Source organism: Panicum virgatum, chromosome 1N, assembly GCF_016808335.1.
Source record: "Panicum virgatum strain AP13 chromosome 1N, P.virgatum_v5, whole genome shotgun sequence".
NCBI classification, from domain to species: domain Eukaryota; kingdom Viridiplantae; phylum Streptophyta; class Magnoliopsida; order Poales; family Poaceae; genus Panicum; species Panicum virgatum.
The window spans coordinates 62,889,939-62,908,981 of record NC_053145.1 but is presented as its reverse complement, the minus strand read 5'-3'; the positions used below and the strand labels follow the sequence as shown (position 1 = coordinate 62,908,981).

Genomic DNA, 19,043 nt, shown 5'->3' with positions numbered 1-19,043 from the left:
TGCTATCAATATGTGCAACTAGGTTGTTCTAGTGTAAAACCCCTATCCCAAAAGAGTTTAGCAACCTATAGCCTTTGCTACCAAGAAACTATTCTATGAAAGTAAAGGATACAAATTACTATAATGAAATGCGGAAGCTTAAAGAGCGGGATAGGAGATAGCAAACTCTTGACGCGGGTGTTTATCCCGTGGTTCGGTTAGCCACAAAGGCACACCTACATCCACGTTGTTGTAGCACTCACTAAGAGTATTGCTACTCGGCCACCAAGTCTCTTCCGTGAACACAATCACGGTCACCTTGGCCCCAGGTTCCACTAAGGAGCTTCTCCACAAAGGATGGGGGTCTCCACGTCCCCCGCACAAAGGTGTCGTCGCCGCTCCACACCAAGTCGGAGGGTCGATGACGTTGCCGGCGAGCTTCACACTCCAAGGTGCCGGCGCACCAAGCTCTTGTTTTGGTTCGCTAAAGAACCACAGCACAAAGGCTTAAAGCCTTGCAATCTCACTCACTAAGAGCTAATCCTTTACACAACACTCTCAAAGTGTGCTAAGGGCTAAGGATATGATCTTGATGCTTTTGTATGGCTTGGAGATGTTCTTGGGTGTGTGTGGGATGTCCAGCAACTCCAGCAATCTTCAAATGGCCGGGGTGAGGCGTATATATAGGCCACCAAGTCTTGTAGCCGTTGCTCCAACGGTTAGCTGAAAATCTGCGTACCACCGGAAGAACCGATGCCTCTTGGCGGGGTAGCGTCGGTTCATCCGGTCACTCATAACACGAAGTAGCCGTTGGACTCCTGACGGCTGACGCAGAGACCACCGGTTGAACCGATGCTTTGCACCGATGCCTCACCGGTTCAACCGGTGCTGAAGGAATCTTCTCCTGGACACTGACGTCTTTACACCGGTGGTATGCACCGATGCCCCATCGGTTGAACCGGTGCTGAAGACACTTCTCCTGGGCACTGACATCGCCTCTGGTACAAAGGACGACCAATGCACCGATGCCCCATTTTGACCCGTCGGTTCAACCGGTGCCTATAGGCTGACTTGGCTTCGACTCCCTTCTGCACCAAAGTACCATGGCGTCGGTTCTTCCGACAAGCGTCGGATGCACCGAGCGGAACCCCCGTAGGGGCTGCCCTTCGGGCCTTGCTACGCCTATTTTCTTTTTCTCTTTGTCATCACTTGAACCTAAAGGCTTGAGAATGATCATCTTAACAATCATATTAGTCCAAGTGTTGTGTTGTCATTCGATCACCAAAATCACTCGAAATAGCATAAATGGTGCCATGTTCGTTACAGGTGGCGGCCGATGAGGGGCTGGGCGCGGCCGACGGAGAGGGAGGCAGGGTGGAGGTCGGCATGTGAGCAATCGGCATGGAGGGGAGAAAGGAGGCAGAGGCCAAAAGCGCAGGAAGCAGATTGCGTGTAATTGTGGTTTTTGAAACTTTTCACGGAGAAGCAATTCTGTTTGGAAACTTTTCCAGCTTGTTGGAGCAGCAGAAAAGCTCCCCAAACAGCGCCGAAGTCCCGAACCGATCCAACACTCACCGTCTCACCCCAACGGTTCCCAGTGACCCAGCCAGTCCCGGGCTTCCCAAACCCCTCCACCTTTTCCCGCCCATTCCCACCCCCAAAATCGCCCAAAACACGGCCGCAAAATTTCCCCACTCAGCTCCTCCGCTCACCCCCCGGACGGCAATGGAGGCCGCCGCCGCCGACCTCCTCGCCGCCCTCTCGTCCCCGTCGTCCCATGCCGGCCTCCGTTCCCGGTTCAAGGCCTACCTCCAGCCCTTCACCCCCTACCTGTCCACCGCAAACCCTAACCCCAAGCCGCCGCCGAAGAGGGCGACGAAGCAGAACAAGCAGCCGCCGCCGCCGCCACCCGACGCGGCTACCCTCCGCCCACTCGCGAAGCGATTCCTCCCGTTTATCGCCCGCGCGCTCCAGCTCCTCCCGACGCTCGTCCGCGCGAGTCCTGGCTCGGGCGACGCGGGTGGTGGGGCCTCCGACGATCTCCTCGAGATCTACGGCCTCCTCTTGGATTCCCTCGAGGCCATATCACCCTGCCTCGCGGGGAAGCCCTACTCTGCGCTACTTCAGCGGGGCCGCTTCGTGTGCTGCCTGGAGTCGCGCGGCCACCTTGCTCGCGCCAATGCGGAGGCGACCGCTGCCCTCGACGCGCTCCGCTCCTCGCTCTCTCCACCCACCACGAGCACCAAGTCACGACGAGGTGCTCCAAACGTTGCTCCCATCATCCTTCCGGACCCTGGAAGCGCTGGGGATGCTGGCGCGGACCCTGAAGTCACCATCCTCGCGGTCGAGCTCACAGTTTGCCTTGCTAATTGTGCCAGCAAGGGCAACGTGAAGGAAGCTGCCCCTTACGAACGGGTGCTCAGTCTGGTTGAGCAGCTCAAGCCATGGCTTCGGTGAGATTGCTAACTTTGCGTTGGAAGACAGGAGATACCGTGTGGGTTTATGGACTTTATGCTTTGTGTGCAGGATTCCGGCTGATGACGTCAGCACGAAGTATCGCACGCTTCTTGTGAATGCAATGAGCCGCTGCTCCCTTTTCCTTGTTTCTGAGTCTTCATCCTTCAACAGTGATGATCTGGTGCATAAATTCTGTGTCTCTACGATACAAGAGTATGTGGAGGCACAGATGATTGAGCGTTTGCCAGCTGTATGTGTCAGTATGAAATTGGCTGCCTTTCGATATTCTCGAAATAGGAGTCTTGGCTGGTTGGTTTATTATGATACTAATTTACCTGGCTGCAGGTTGCTCGCAAGATTTGCTCTTCTGTAGATTTCAGTTGGGGAGGGAGCACAAAGCTTTTGCTCCATGTATTAAAAAACATAGCTGATTCTGTTGTATGTGTAAAGGTAATCTGAATATCTGATGCTTCCTTTGCTTATAATATACTCTCCTGTGAGTCTGCTGTTATTTCTTTACCGTGCAGTTACTGGTATAGTTTAAAGGGCATTCCTGGATGGACATTAACATCAGCCAAGTTTGTATACTTGCGGTGCTGATACAGATGACATATGGAAGAATAAAAAAAAGTTCATTGCATTATAGAAAATGAGACCGACCTAAGAGGAGCTATGTTTTTTCTTGATTAAGAAGAAGTAATAGGCACCCAAATTCAAGGTGAAGAGGACTTAAACCTTGGTGGCTGGGATGCACGGCCACACATCCCACTTCAACCAGCTGAGCTAGGTTCAATTCCTGGGTGCAGTATAATAATAAAAATTTCAGCGAAGAAATGTCATGGGAGCCCTTCAGTTCTTTACTAAGATTAAAATGCAGATCCCAACTGTTTTTTTTTGCAAACACCAGTAAACAACTTTTGATTAATAGATAATTAAATATAGATTGGCTTTGCACATGTTGTGCAGAATGATATGTTTTTGCACATAGTATAGCAAATTTCATGTAGTGTATGTATTCATATGGCCACTTAAAATAGCTATAGATCCACCTTCCTGTGAGAAATCCACCTGGATGAAAATTGCTGGATATCACCAAACTTCAGAAGATGGCATCATGCTGAATTTAACAGTGCAAGTCATGATTGGGGATTGCAAATGACAAAAGAGCACCACATGAATCGCCAAAACTAAACGAAGTGGTATATTTCTTGCACAAAGCTAGATACATAGGTTATAACCTATAAGAATGTTGTGTATTACTCTCTAAAATTTGAGTTAGGCCTCTATGGTTCTAGGTAGCTGCAATTGTAGGCAATCTTAGGCCTTGTTTGGGACCGCGTCTGCAGTGCTTATCCTGAAAAATGCAAAAAAAATACACCGAATGCTTCGCTTCGTATGCGCTTATTCCGACCGCATGCGAAGGCAATACACGAGATTTGAACTGCACAGCCCAAAATCGCAAAAGCGGACCCGTAGCCGCGTTTTTCTTATCCCGCTCGCGGTTCTAAACAGAGCCTTAACTCTGTGTTATCACCATCAATACATTGGTTTAGACTTGTATGTTTACTTGTTGGATGGTGTTGCTCAAATGATTACCCTATTATAGCACCAAGACCTTACTGTTAGAATTTAGTTCTTATTTTAAAGTTGATACTTGATGTAGTCATGTGCCACATGGTTTTGTTTAAGTAATCTTATCCCTTCATTCTCTTATACGCTTATCAATGTTTGCTACTCTGTGGTTTCTGATTATACAATTCTTTGCATACATAAATTGATACATTATTAAGTAATGATGATTAGATTTCTGGTGTGCTTGTGCATCTCATATTTTGTTTGTACTGAGTGCGCCAATAACTTCCTATTACCAGCTCTCCATCTTATCTCAGTAATAAGCTAATTAGCGTTCTGCCACCAAGATATAAATGTTGGCCAATGGGTCTTTTATCACGAGTTGTAATATAATGCATTTTATTTTCAGGCTGACTTACCGAAAGCTGTCAATGAGTTTTTGGTATTTGTATCATGTTTTGCTCGGTGCATTCTTTCTGCTAATAGGGATTTATGTGTTGGAGCTTCAGAGCTACTTTACGAACATGGTGGCTATTTCCCTGAGGTACATGGTGGATTGCTTTAGGCATTTGATTTTCATTAAGCATACCACATCAGTGCCACAGTTGTTTTGATTAGTGTATTTTCATGCAACGTACAGGTTTCCTCTCATACTGCTTCAGTCCTTCGTCTTTATGCGACTGGATTATACTTTTGTACCCAGAAAGAGGGAAGTGAAATGCCCTGTTTGTCTGCAGACATTCTGAACAATGAAAAGTATTTACAAGCTTTAGACAAAGCAGTTAGGTCACTGGCACAGATGTCGCATGATAGTATATCTTTGTTGGCATACTTAGATTCTATGGAGTTTGTTTGCAAGGTGTTGTTGCAGCATGCTAGTGCAGTTTGGAAGAACTTCTCTGAAGGAGAAGCAATCCATTATTCTGGAAACATGGATTCTATCTTGACAACACTGCATCACTTCATCGATTCCAGCCTCAAGGCTTATAGGTATGCCTGTAAGACCATTAGTATTGGCACTGTAATCAGTGAAATGTCAGAGCATTTAGGGATCAATGCTTTACTGGAAGAGTTATGTATGTATTGTTGTGGAATATAATGATTCCTGATTTCACAAGGTGCTTTCTTGTGTTGTAACAGCTGTACAAAAATGTCTGAATGTGACAACGAGAGACTGCTTGAACAGCGTGGAACATTACTAAAAACCCTTGTTTCGACGACTAAAATTTCTTTTGTTACCAACAAAGATGTCAAGGTGCGCTAAATGCTTCTCTTATGTTTGTGTTGATCCTGATCAAACATTGCTATCGTGGCTTGCACATTTGCAGAATCCCTGGTTCAATCTTTATGTCAATGAATATCAATCTATTATATGTAGATATAGTAAATAGTAAACCTCCTTGGTTATATGTGAATGCTAGCTGTTTAGAATGGCTATTGAGTTGCTTGCTGTCACTAACTTTGTATTACCATCCTTATTATTTATTAACACCTTTTACTTGCATAGTCCAGGAAAGCCTGGCCGCAATCAATTCTGCTATTTCAAGTAAATGGATAACGTTCGAGGAGCGAAAATTCTTGATATCTTCACTTGGCAACATTGGAGTGACACTCTATAATACTGGGCATTACAAAGAGGTACCCTTCTAAGTTTATTTTATTTCTATTATTATGGCTAAGATACCATTTCTGAGTTACCACTGAAGTTGAATATCATGGCTGTACTTCAGGCACCAAAAGCTTTGGAACTATGCTGCCATGCAATATGTGCGCATGTCAGGTTTTCTTACTGTGGATTATTGTCAAGGACAGAAGGAAACAGAACTATGGAGCATTTGTCGAAGGATACGTTGAAATATATCATTTTTGATGCATTTGCACGAATTGCGAAGATGGTTGAAACTCTACATAGATGTGGATCAAAAAGGACACACGAGATTGTTGCAATGAGCTTGTCTAAATTGTTGGCTGATGACGACATGTCTGAATATTTTGAAAGTTCTTTGATACTGATCAAGTTGTGGGTTAAGGTATTGACTGAAAAGAATCCTGCTGTTCACAGTAGTACAACATATATGTTGATGCAACTTTTTTATTTGTTTTTCAAATTATAGATAACACGCAAAGATTTTGAGGGTAATCAAGGTGTGGATAGTCCACCACTTCTGTATCACTCTCTTTTGGACTGCTTGTCTCCCATACCGAAAAAATTGATAGGCTTAATTCTAGAGCAGGTACCATATTTTATTGTATTTGTTTAAAGTTGGTGTACCTGTAGTGGTCTGTTTTTTTGGGCTAACATTTTCTTCTGCAGGAGTTGTTAGCATATGGATTGATGGAAACTCGAGGCTCAAAATTCAGTACTGAAATGCAGATAAGGGTCATAGATGTTCTTTTGGATAAAATTTACTATTCAGAAGAACATTGTTTGCAGAGATCAAGGTTTCTTGTCAGAAAGGCTGGTGCACTTCGTGCATGTGGAGTGCAAAACATAGAAAGCTGCCTCAAGTCATTATCCGAAGCCATATCGTTACTGGTGAGTTCGAATCTCATATTGCCTTTTTTATTCAGTTTTTCACAGAAAGGAATATCTATACTAATATTTCTTCATCAAACCAGCAAACCATCTCAAAGAATTCATCTCAAAGCAACACAATTGTGATCAATCAACTGGCTATTGCTCAATGCTTGCATGCCCATTGTACCCTGGAAGGCAATCCTGTTTGTGAGGTAACCACCTAAAATTGTAGGCTTGTAGCCATATTTAGTAAGTGCAGTACGCTTTACCAGCACACACCCTTGTATACGTAGTAAATTGTTGTAACATATGCCTTTTCTAATAATGATTAGTGTCATTGCCATTATTTTGAATAGGTAATATTTAAAAATATTAATAGTGCATTGAGCTCGTGGTCAAAAGTGGAGACTTTCGATTATTCTTCTCGTGGTTCAGTCTTGCAACGGGCATCACAAACTATTGTACCACTTCTTTGTTCCCTGGTTGATTTGTTGGCTATGAAGGTAAGACCATGGCATATATTCAGTTTATTAAATATGATGAGATGCAATTACTTTCCTTTATCTACATAATCGTTTTTACTTTGCATTCTCAGGGCTGCTTTAAGCTTCAATTTGACTTGTGCGAGCTTATGATAAAGATATGGAAGCAAGAAAACCTACCCCTTGAAAAGATATTTTCCTTTCTGTTCACCAGTGGGCGCCTTAGCCATGCATACTGTCATCTCCCATTGGACAAGGAATTTATTTCTAAAGTTGCAGAGCATGTTGGTGTAGATTGCCACCATACTGATTTTTGGAGAAACTGTTTTGAAGGAGAACGTCCTTCTCTCATTATGTTTCTTCAGAGAATGTTGCTGAGTGACTTATTTTTTCCTCAATCTTGTGAACAATCCTTACGTTTTGATGTCAGTGTTGATGAGGTCAATAAGGCTGCCTTATCTCTGGTTTCTGAAGTAAGTTCTGTTAGTTACATCGCATCAAATTAGTAACCATGGTCGCTGATTCTCTTTCTCAATTGTTATATTGTATTTTGCAGGCTACTTCAAATGACCAAGCAATTTTTCTAGCTGGATACATATACTATGATTTATCAGAAAGACTTTTTTCATGTGGACAAATTCTCCAGGTGATCATTCTCGCACTCAACAATTTAACTTCTCCATATTATAGTCCTGTGAAACATTGGCACAGAATCTTCTGTGTTTATGAATTATTTTATTTCTAGATCGTGTGATTGCTCTATATTTTAGTTCCCGTGTAACTAAACACATCCAAAGTTTCGTAACAGGCCTTGTCGTATGGAAAAGAAGCACTCCATTTGCGCAAAAAGCTCCTAAAAAAGAAATTCAAACTTAGTTTGGGCAGCTCTGGAAATATGGAAAGCCAATGTTGTGGACAGGACTTTGGTTCTCTTGAAGCATGGGGACCAACAATAGCTGAAATTTGGCCAGATTCCAGTACTTCAACCAGCATTAGGGATTCTTTCCTTACTTCATGGAGTGTACTTAGATGCTATCTTGAGAGCACTTTACAGGTATGTTAGTAGTGTAGAATAAGGTAATTTAGTTAGAGCTCATTTAGTTACCAGCAAAGAACAGAGAACAATTTGTGGTATTAGTATGTTACCGTAGCCCATTGAATGTGGGCTGGAGTTGGATAGTTCTAGTACCACAGCCACAGGCACTTACCTTTGTGAGGATTTCCTTATTTATGATGCTCATTTCGTGATTTTTCAGGTCGCTATGATGCACGAATTAATTGGTAATGGCACTGAAGCAGAAGTTCTGTTACGGACTGGAAAAGAGATATCAAATTTTCATGGGCTATTGGTCTTCAGTATTGCTTTTACATCATCGCTAGGTACATATATAATTCTTTTGTTTTTTTTTTCTGCTCATCCATCCCTTTGGTTTCACATTCCTTGGATTTTGTTCAGGTCAATTATACAGCAAGCGACAGCTATGGGATGAAGCAGATAGTGAACTTAAACATGCCCAAGATCTTCTTCTAGAACATGATGCCATTGTTTCATGTAAGCTGTGCAAGTTAACTTTGGAGATATCAGTCGACATGAAAGTTGGTGATCTGTTTTGGAGTCGCTTTGAAAAAGATTTCCAGAAACTGTCGACAGTTAATTTGCCTATGGCTTTCGGCATGTACCGATCTGCAATAGAGAAATTGAACAGCACCGATGTGGAACTTTTTACTGGGTCCTTTGGTACCCTAAAAACTGCTTGTCATGTGTGCAGCAAAGATTTTATTGTATCAACTGAGCATGGGGTTTGTAGTGGGAAAGAACCAGTAGTTTCAAATGATGGTATGCTACCTCCTTGCAGTGTTTGTGTGTTGTTGAGACAAGCATCCGTTGATCATTTCGACGAGCTCACTGCATTGAAAGCTCGAATGGAAATCACGAATGCTGAAGCAGGTCCACCATTAGATGTTAAAGCTAAGAGGACATCCAGAAATTCATCACGTTTAGCTAAGGAACATAATGCAGAGACTAATGCAGAGACTAATGCAAAGACTAGGACTCGCTCCAGTAAGCGAACTGTACATGCAAAACGTGATGGATTGCCTGCAGATGCTTTAGTTGGTGGTGAATCAGAGTGTTTCCCTGGCAGCATTGACCTCAGGAAAGATGGCCTGTGCAATATGTTTGGCTGCTGGAAATGTCTTGTGGTTAAATCACTCAATTCTGGGTGCATTCAAAATATTTTGCAGTTCAGATGGGATTGTGTTCGCCGGCGCTTCCATGTGTCACTTCTATTGAAAATAGGTATTTCCTTTTATGTTTCTGTGTTCTGTTGCTTCAAGATTGAGACATGCAGTCATGGGCTTGATATTAGATACAAAGAATAAAGTCGGCAAAAACTGAAAAAAATTGTTATATCGATTAATTAGGTTTATCTCAATTCTTATGAATTACTTGTTTTTATATGTTTTCTCCTTGCAAAAAATATATGTTTTCTGTTCACCCAATCATTGATTTTTTAATTGTAACCCAGTATGTTTTTAATGTAGTGAGGTGTGTGTGTGTGTGTGTGTGTGTGTTTTGTAAGGGTGCTTATCCTTTTCTTCTTCTTAAGATAATGATACGCAGCTCTCCTGCGTGTTCGAGAAAAAAACATTCCACTTTGTAATATATAAAACATACTGCTTATTAGCAGGTTATGGTCCATATCGAGCTTATCTATACCAAAATCTTGTTTAGTAAAATAGTTTCAGTACGGCTTTACAAACTGTCCATTCTTTTTCTGGAAGCTGTTAAAATCAGCTGTAACAGGTGCCATTTTTTTTTGTCACTATGGCTTGGGTTACCACCAATTTGATAGGGTATTGGCTGATCTAACAATCAGGGCCAATTTAACAATTATATAACTGTAACAGATGGCAATATTTGCTGGCAGAATCTTGGTTAGGAAGTTCAGGTAGTTAATATGATAAGCTGCTGGTATTTTATGCATGATTGTTAAGATATTCTCTAAGGACATCCTTACTTAATTTGTTTGAAGTCTTAAGTATATTACTTTACAAGCACGGACGGGCCATCATGTTGTACTTTCAAAGGTAATGGAAATATAGTTTAAGGTGTTGTAAAAAGTCCTCAATCTTACTATGAATATCAAGTGAGGACTTTGTGATACTGCAAAATGTGCTGGTTCATGTGATTATGATAGTGCTGCATGTGATGCTGCTTAAGAAATTTGACCAAATGTCTGTACTTTAGCTACTTGTTGGCTATTACTAAAGTTACCTTATTCATCCATATGGTGGTTCAGCTACTGTCTTGTCTTTCTTTTTCAGCTAGAGCCTTGAGATCTCACAGGGGAAATTATGGGGATCATGAAGTCCATAGTGTCTATTGGCAGTGCATATCATTGTTGTACTTCAGATCCCTTCCACAGGGTTGTTATAAAACCTATGAGCCTCATTTGGTTGGACTAATCATGGATGGAAGTGCTAGTGATTTTTTTCCTTTAGAGCATGCAGAAATATTATGCAGCATGAGCTTCTTTTTGCTAAAAGGCTCCCTTTCTGAACAGTCAAGGTTGAGTGCTATTATGCGACATTTCCATATATGACAATCTGGCTGTAGCAGTTCAGGATGCTTGCTAAATTGTCTTGGCTTTATCACTTTCTGCAGGGATGTCTGTTGCTGCCTCTCTACTGTACAAATATCGGATGTTGTTACCTGGTTGCTCAAAGCTTTTGTTCTATCCAGGGAGAGTCCCTCACTTTGTCAGGAGGTTTGTGGTGTCATTTACTCTTGTGTTCTTGTAATGACTTATAATGCTTAGTGGATATTGCCTAAGGTTGTTAGCCCGAGTGGTGCGAAGCAACCGGCGGCACTCCACAGGTGGGGGGTTCGAACCCCCACCGGGGCGAATTTCCCCGCATGTGGGAAAAAACCCCCCTCGCTGTGCTCCTGATAGCTTGGGCTGTGTAGTCAGCCTGGCCCGGCCTGGCGTCACGGTTTTCCGGCCCAGTGGGTAACGGTCCCGGCCCGGGTAACGGTTCCAGGAAATGGCACCAGACCCAAGGTCAGAAAGAGCCGGGGTTCGGGGGGTTTCTCGGCCTGCGTTAGAAGGCCTCCTTCTTATAAGAATGCTCGGGGGGCGGCTAGCCCCTCGCAGGTCGAGTTTTTTTATGCTTAGTGGATATTCTAACTTTTTTTTGAACAGCTGGTGTAGTGAGGTTATCATTTTCTTTGGTCATTATTTATATTGCTTGCTTTACTGCTTGTGTATTGAAATGCAAATTGGTTGCAGATTTGCAAGTTACTTGCATGCACACTCTTGTTATCAACGACAGGTTCCTCCATCCACTTGCCTTTATGTTCTCAAGAATCTCTTTCGTTGAGTCATTGGGCTGCATATTTCCATCAAATGTCTGTTGGAGCTTATCACAATTATCATTACCCTGCTAGTTTTCAAGCGCTGCCCAGGAAAAAGTTTTCGAAGGTATGTACTGTAGCAAGTTAATTGCTGGATTAGAATAGTGCTGTATTCCAATATTACTGAATTGTTTTTCCTTGCCTTTTCAGGGCACCCTTGAAAATTCTAGAAGTGAGAAGCACGAGGGTGTCTCAGAATTTCTCAGGTTTAAATTTTAAGGAATAATTCCACTTTTAGCCCCTCAACTCTTCTGTTTGTCTAATTGATTTTGACCCCTAACTCTAATACTGTTTAAATCTTACCCTATCTGTTAAAATTGGTGCAGTTTGTGCACTAAGCCTGTCCAAAGCTGTTTAGGCCTGCCGTGGCAGTGGATTTTGAATCCATGCTGGCATTCTTTTGCCACATCACAGTGATGTGTGTCTCAACTGGTTACCCTCTCACTCTCACTCTCACTTTCCCTTTTCCCTTTCCAATCCAAATCCCTAGCCTGAGCTCGAGTTCCCCCACCCAATTCCTCTCCCTCTGCCCCGGTGCCTCACACTCACCCTCCCGCACCGCCACCTTGCGCCATCTTCACCAGCAGGAACACCAACTCCCATCGCCGCCGCCACCGCAGTTGTCTGAATATTCCAACATTTGGGATGCCCCTGGGTGTCTCACTGAGCCTGAGATGGAACAGTGGCACACAGTCCGGGATGCTCTGCGAGAGTGGTATGGACAGCACGCTCCGTAGTGGCAGCAACTTGCTGAGCTTCTGTAAAATGATCACCCTGTTGGGCGTTGGGTACTCCACCAAAGAACCATTTCTTGGGCAGGTCCAGCATGTAGAGCTTGGTGCAGTTGCCCAGAGATGACGGGTTTGAGCTGGACAACATGCTGCCTTAGAGGAAAACACATGCAGGCCTTGAGCTACCCAAGAGGCTGTTCTTATTGAGCTTGAGGACTGCAAGGCTGCTCAAGTTGCTGAGCTCTAGCAGAATGAGTTACACGAGCTGGTCTTCCAATAGGTGCAGCTGCTCCAGCACGTCAGTGAGGCAGTTACTGGACAAGTTGAGCACGACCAACTTGGAGCCCATGAACAGAAAGGGAAAGTGAGGGAGACAGCAACTGGTGTATTTAAGTTGGAGACATGTCACAGCTGACATGGCAAAAATTGCCATCATGGACTCAGAACCTGTTGCCACTTCAGACCCAAACCACTTCTGATGGGCTCGGGGTACAGATTTTACTGTTTTTAACAGTTGATGAGGATTTTGGGATAAAATTTAAATGCTATTAGAGTTGGGGCTCAAAAAGTCAAAATAATACAAATCTAAGAATCGAGGGGTCAAAAATTGACTTGATCCAACATTTCAATAACAGTTGAACTCTTGATCTTATGTATTTTTAAATGTTGTATTAAACTATAAATTCCTTAATCAGGTTTCCATCCATGGACATAAACCATATTGAGAAAGATATAATAGAGTTCTTCCAAAAGCTTCCAGATGTACCAGTTGTGTGCATTAGTATGATTGGAGGAGATTATGTTGATGTCCTCGAGGAATTTCTTCTCCTTCCTTCCTCTTTTCCCGCTTGGATGTTGCTTTCAAGGTTTGATTCAGCTTGCAAACCAACTACGATGCTTCTTCCAGTGATTGCAATTTCAGAAGGTGTGTAGATTGCATATTGTGATTGCATACAGTAATATAACTAAGTCTAGGATTTTTTTGTATTTTGTATTTTTACTTATTGTTGCTTAACAGAAATGCAATCTGCTGATTCTTCCATCAAAGATTTGGGCAATCCAATGAAATTTGATAAGAAGTGGCAGTGCCCTTGGGGTTATGCAGTTACAGACTATGTGGCCCCAATTTTCAAAAATATACTCGAGGAGAATTTTGTATCCCTCTCTAGTGCAACGATCACAACAAATGCTGTGCAAGCTGATCACGTCAGGTGGTGGTCGCATAGAATGAAGCTCAACAACTACCTTGATTGCACACTAAAGTAAGGCTACCTAAGCTCATGTCAAACCACAAATTGGCTCACTTGTTGTTGGAATAGTGTCAAAATAGGAATGTATCTTAATCTTTCTTTGTTCTGCTACCATCTCATACTTTTGAACAGAAACATGGAAAAATCTTGGTTTGGACCCTGGAAATGCCTTCTCTTGGGCCACCAATTATCTGATAAAGACATTGATGCAGCCTCGGCAAGTATTATAACTGGTCTGGAAACAAAATTGGAAGTTAATCCAACGCTCATCAAGGCTATCATTGGCGGTGCTTTATCGGTGGATGAAGTTCAAGAATGTGTTCATCAGCTCGTTTTGTATAAAGGTTACTTTGGAAGGGGAGGGTGCTGTGGGAAAGATAGACTTAGAGCTTTCTCTTCCTGCCAGATTGAGGATGAAGCTTTGGAGACACTCAAATGTTTAATAACAAATGCCCTATATGAGCTACCCGAGCCGGCTGATAGAGATCCAGTCATTTTAGTTCTTGATGTCAATGTGCAGGTGAACAGAAAAATAGCTTTAGTGTTAGCTGTTTCCTATGTGATTTACTAATTTTATATCTTAAGACTTTTTGAATCTGAATTGCAAGTCTAGAGCTCTAGATGGAATTGTTGTTTGATTGCATATTTTGCTGGTATGGCTGAATATCACTGATGATGTTATCATTTGTTTGTCTTGACTTGGTCCATTTCATTTTTTTGTGCTATCTGGTTGATAACTAGATGTGAGATCTGTTTGAATGGCTAATAAATTTCCTAGTCACCTTAGCATTGCTTGCTGCTAGGCTATATTGTAGCTTCATTTGTTGTTATAATAGATATGTTGCCCTCTGTGATTTATTTCGTTGTTTGTTTAGCAGTGTTATACATCTTCACTGACCTCACTTGCCTTAATTATCAACTGCAGATGCTTCCCTGGGAGAATTTGCCTGTATTAAGGAATCAAGAAGTTTATCGTATGCCGTCAATGGGTTGCATCTTTTTAGCGTTATCTCGAAACAAAGATGACAGTGCCATAGCCCCTCCTTTTCCTGTTATCGATCCTTCCAACACATTTTATCTGTTGAATCCTAGTGGTGATCTGAGAAGCACACATGAAGAATTCCATGAGTTATTCAGGAACTATGAGTGGGAGGTAAGCCATAATTTGTCAAAACCTAACTAGTAATGATATTAGAAAATCATCTCTGTTCTCACCTGATAGTATTTTTGTTCAAAAATTAGAAAATCGTCTCCTTTCTGAACCAATCTCTCTCTGGGCAAAATTGCTTTCACCTGATATTATTTTTGTTCAAAATAAAAGTTTGAACGGTAACATACTAGATTTAAGATATTTCAAAAAAAAGAGAAATGACTTACTAGCTAGATTTGATGGTTTGGTTGGAGTATATGGTAGAGGCGTAGAGCCTTGTCTTGCAAAACTATGGCGCTGTACTATGGGAGGAGTAAGCACTTATTTAGTGGCAACACGTATATTGGTATGTTTGGATGGTGAGGATTGTGATTCTCGTCCTTATGATTAGTTCAAACTAATACTACATCTTAGAAATTCTTTAAGCCACCTCGGGGCAAAGAAAAATTGTGCCATTGGATAGCACCCATTCCAACTAAATGCTAATAAACATAATGCATAAATGTAAGGATTTATTGAATGTGAATGCGGCAATCTAGTATAAAGCCTTAATCTGTTTTTATGGTCCATGAACTCATGAATTGTCATTATTGCGGTTCCCTTTCGTTTGCATGCTAGAAGGTAGATTTACATTGTCGGTTGTCGCATCATATAACTGAACAACACAATGATTATGTGCAGGGAATGGCTGGGCCTTGGGATGGACAAAAGACCAAAGAGCTGGTCTTGGCCTTGACAAATCATGACCTTTTCCTATACTTTGGACATGGAAGTGGTATGCCCTATACAGATAAAAACATTTTTTTTTTCATTTTGTCAGTCATTTGCATTGGTGTCTTAGTTTATTTAAAATTTCATTTCTTCAATTTGTTGCAGAGCTAGGTGAAGTTTCACCTTATGTTGTTTAGAATTGATGTAATTTTTTCTCTTCTGGGAACCTGATGCATTGTTGCAAAGATGTTTTAACTGTGTTACCCAGGCTCCATCACCATTGACTAATCTAGTACCGGCATAGCTAGTGATGTTCTTTTAAGCAAAATGCTCTGCACCCTACGGTCCTAACTTTATCGAATATATTCCATCACAGTGTAGTAAACTAGACTGTTTAGGTCTGGGCTATATGACATGTCTGGCATAGGCAATGAGACTAATTTGCTTGTGCTACAGCCAAGAATATTATTTTAAGTGTCTGATGGATTTGACGATCGGTGCCATATGCAATTAGTCATGAATATGAACTACCAAAAGTGATCACTTCTCGTTTTAGACTTGGGCACACAAATTAATAAAGGGTTAAAATGACAATGCTATCCTCAGCTAATGATTATACTCTTTCATTTTTTGAACTCGTACACTCTCTCCCCCTCATTATATATCTTGATGAAGTAAGTGCAAAAACAGCAGAAGCAAGTTAAAGTTTGTCTTAAAGTGTAAAATGACTTATAACTTGAACAGTACGTTTGAACAACCCCTTAAGTCGTTTTGTTGAAAATGACCACTCAAATTCAAAGTGACATATGGGTTGCAAATTTCTCTATTTTTTGGTATAAGCCTCACATGGGGTACAATTCAGATACACCTTTTCGTTTGTGTATTGTTCAGATACCTCTTATACAAATGTGGACAATAACAACAATGGACGGTGGAATCAACATAATTATTCTGTGGTCTAACTAGTTTTAACATTGCTGCAGGTACACAGTACGTTTCTGGGAAAGAAATCGAGAAGCTAAATAACTGTGCAGCTGCTCTTCTTATGGGATGTAGCAGTGGAACACTTCATTGCAAAGGGAGTTATGCTCCTCGAGGGGCCCCTTTGTCCTATTTATTTGCTGGGTCCCCTGCTATTATTGCAAACCTCTGGGATGTTTCAGATAAGGATATCGATCGGTTTAGTAAAGCTTTGCTCAATTCATGGTTGAGAGAAAATTTCACGGATGACAACAGTTGCTCCAAATGTTCTCTGCTAACACAAGAATTCGAATCCTTGAATATTGCTTCCAAGGATAATGGTAGGGCAAGAAGAAGAGGCACGCGAGGGAAGAAGCCACAACAAATAAATGATAGTACCAAGTGCTGCAGCTGCAGGCAGCGGCGAATAGCTTCATATCTAAGTGAAGCTAGGCGGGCTTGCAGGCTTCCGTTTCTGATTGGTGCATCTCCTGTGTGTTACGGCGTGCCTACAATTATTAGGAAGAAAGTAATGACTGATTCTGTGACAGGAGACGAGAGATGACCGAAAGTGTGGCAGTATCGGGCATGGCTTTCGCCACAATGATAGCATGGTGATCTATTGTGTTGATGGAAACTGCTAGAGGATTAATGGTCCAGTGTATTACCCAAACCCTAGAGGGGTGGTATATATAGTAGACATTATATGGACCTCATAGATGGGTCGGGCCTCATGGGTCAACACACATACTCTAACAACTCCCACAGTCTGAACTACCGGCGTAGTGGAGTTCAAGATTGGACATGAAAGAAAGTAAACTTGGGGACAATACCCCCGTAGTTGTAGCAGTGCTAATGCTTCGAGTGGAGACTTATGTAGATGATAGCCCCTTAATGTCGAGGTAGCCGAAGTCGAGGTGGTCGTAGTCGTAGTTGAAGCCGTGGAGGAGAGCGCAGATCCGAAGTGTCGTGGGGCGCTCGAGGACACGAACTCAGCAGCTTCTTGCCGAGCTCAACAGCGGGTCGCGCTCAGGTGCAGATGGTAGACAGTGCAAGGTGCAGCCAGGTTGCGCTCAGGACAGGGGTGGCGACGGCGCAAACTTGCAGCAAGGTCGCGCTTAGGACAGGGGTGGCGAAGACGTCTTTCTTCAGCGACATCGGCGGCAGTGTCCGCGCTCGAGCGGCAGGAGGCGCGAAGTCGGGTCGAGTGCCAGCACGTCGAGGATCGAACGCCGAGGGTGGCAGCCCGTGCGACGCAGGATGGTCGACCAAAGACGCCGAGTGGTGGCCGGAGAACCAGCGGGTGGTGCTGAGTCGCCGACGGGCGGCGCCGGGGGGGGGGGGGGGGGGGGGCGTCAAGTGGCCTGTCGGAGGCAGCCGGGTCCGATGGTGGCGCTGAGTCGCCGACAGGCGGCGCCGGGGGGAGGGGGGCCAGTGGCCTGTCGGAGGTGCCGGTGCGGTCAGCTGGGCGTCGAGTGGTCTTCCAGGAGCGCCGTGTGGGTGCCAGGCGAGGCGGGCCCACCACCGCGAAGGCAGCGGTGTCCGCGGTAGAGGCTCGATCACGAGCGTCGTCGCTGCAGCCTCAGAAGGCGCAGCAACAACCTCGTCCTTCGGGGGTTGTCGACGATGAACGACGACGAACGGCAGGGCGACGCAAAAGGGATACACAGCAGCAGCATTTCGTGTAGGACCCTTGGGGTGCACATAGCACAGCCCCTCTCATCCCTATCTCTTTCTCTCCTCCTTCACGGCCAAGACACCAGTGGAGAGGGAGAGGGGCAGAGAACAGAGGAGACAGGGGGAGGCAGAGGTGCTACCGGCGGGAGGGGAGAGGCGGACTTGCGGCGGCGGCTCGAGTGCCCGCGCTCTGCGCGTGGCTGACCCGCGACGGCGGCGCCCAGGCGGGGCGGACCTCGCCGAGGCCGGAGCCGGCGGGCGGATCCGCGCCAGGTCGGGTGGTGAGCGCCCGTGCCGAACCCGGCGGCGCCCGGCGGCGGATCCGCATCAGGGCGGGCGGCGAGCGCCCGCGCGGAAACCCGGCGGCGCTCGGTGGTGGATTCGCGCCAGGGCGGGGTGGCGGAGACGACATGTGAGATCCATCACGATATGCTGCTGACGCTTGACGACGACGCACACAGGGGGCGCGGATCATATGGCACGGCCCCCGGCGGAGATCGAGCTCCTCGGGGCGCGCGGGTTGCAGCGGAAGCGGCGGCGGTGCGAGGCAGGGGAGGAGAGGAACCTAGGCGACTGATACCATGCTAGAGGATTAATGGTCCAGTGTATTACCCAAATCCTAGAGGGGTGGGATATATATAGTAAACATTACATGAGCCTCATAGATGGGCCGGGCCTCATGGGCCAACACACACACATACTCCAACAGAAACGCCTCTTTTGGCACGGTTCAGCACCAGCACAAATATGCCGCTAATTTATATGCTGTCGTAGGCTCGTAGCCCATGATTGGATGAGTGGGTTTGTTGGACGACCTGCTGTGGAAATGCATCAGTCGTCGATCTAGAGCTATCTTAATACGTATATAGAATTCTTTTTCTATACATGTGTTGTAAAATGATGCTGAACATTGAATAAAACTATAATGTTGTCACAGGAAAATCTGTTAGAGAATGTATATAGAATTCTTTTTCTATACATGTGTTGTAAAATGATGCTGAACATTGAATAAAACTATAATGTTGTCACAGGGAAATCTGTTAGAGAATGTATGTCGAGGCCATTAATTGTATAGTATGTAATAGGCAGCTGACATTTTTTTTTCTTATAACATACTAAGCTCGTCAACTTCGTATGGT

The 19,043-nt window shown here is 44.0% G+C and overlaps 1 protein-coding gene across 5 annotated transcripts; it reads left to right on the top strand.

Moving 5' to 3' along the window:
• Positions 1-1,623: 1,623 nt before the first annotated feature.
• LOC120657316 (separase-like) lies at positions 1,624-18,932 on the top strand. Of its 5 annotated transcripts, XR_005668125.1 has the most exons (28): positions 1,624-2,432; positions 2,506-2,692; positions 2,782-2,886; positions 4,418-4,552; positions 4,649-4,998; positions 5,149-5,263; positions 5,521-5,646; positions 5,739-6,038; positions 6,123-6,242; positions 6,323-6,544; positions 6,628-6,738; positions 6,883-7,029; positions 7,122-7,481; positions 7,565-7,654; positions 7,817-8,062; positions 8,265-8,388; positions 8,465-9,307; positions 10,336-10,579; positions 10,676-10,778; positions 11,301-11,492; positions 11,576-11,631; positions 12,852-13,081; positions 13,175-13,418; positions 13,539-13,926; positions 14,332-14,559; positions 15,238-15,331; positions 16,251-16,860; positions 18,613-18,932. XR_005668125.1 is itself a non-coding variant. In XM_039935611.1 (27 exons), exons 1-27 carry the CDS (start codon positions 1,705-1,707, stop codon positions 16,790-16,792), a joined length of 6,624 nt encoding a protein of 2,207 aa, XP_039791545.1. In that variant the 5' UTR covers positions 1,624-1,704; the 3' UTR covers positions 16,793-16,973. The 5 variants fall into 5 exon arrangements, 3 of the variants coding, with proteins under 3 accessions (XP_039791545.1, XP_039791544.1, XP_039791546.1); XR_005668126.1 differs by lacking the exon at positions 6,123-6,242 and having other exon boundaries at positions 2,506-2,686; XM_039935611.1 differs by lacking the exon at positions 18,613-18,932 and having other exon boundaries at positions 2,506-2,686; positions 16,251-16,973.
• The last annotated feature ends 111 nt before the right edge of the window (positions 18,933-19,043 follow it).

Coding starts and splice junctions, on each gene's coding strand:
- LOC120657316 (XM_039935610.1), top strand. CDS start 1,705: ATGGAGGCCGCCGCCGCCGACCTCCTCGCCGCCCTCTCGTCCCCGTCG. Junction 7,655..7,816: donor CATGTGGACAAATTCTCCAG/GTGATCATTCTC, acceptor GTTTCGTAACAG/GCCTTGTCGTATGGAAAAGA. Junction 10,779..11,300: donor GTCCCTCACTTTGTCAGGAG/GTTTGTGGTGTC, acceptor AATTGGTTGCAG/ATTTGCAAGTTACTTGCATG.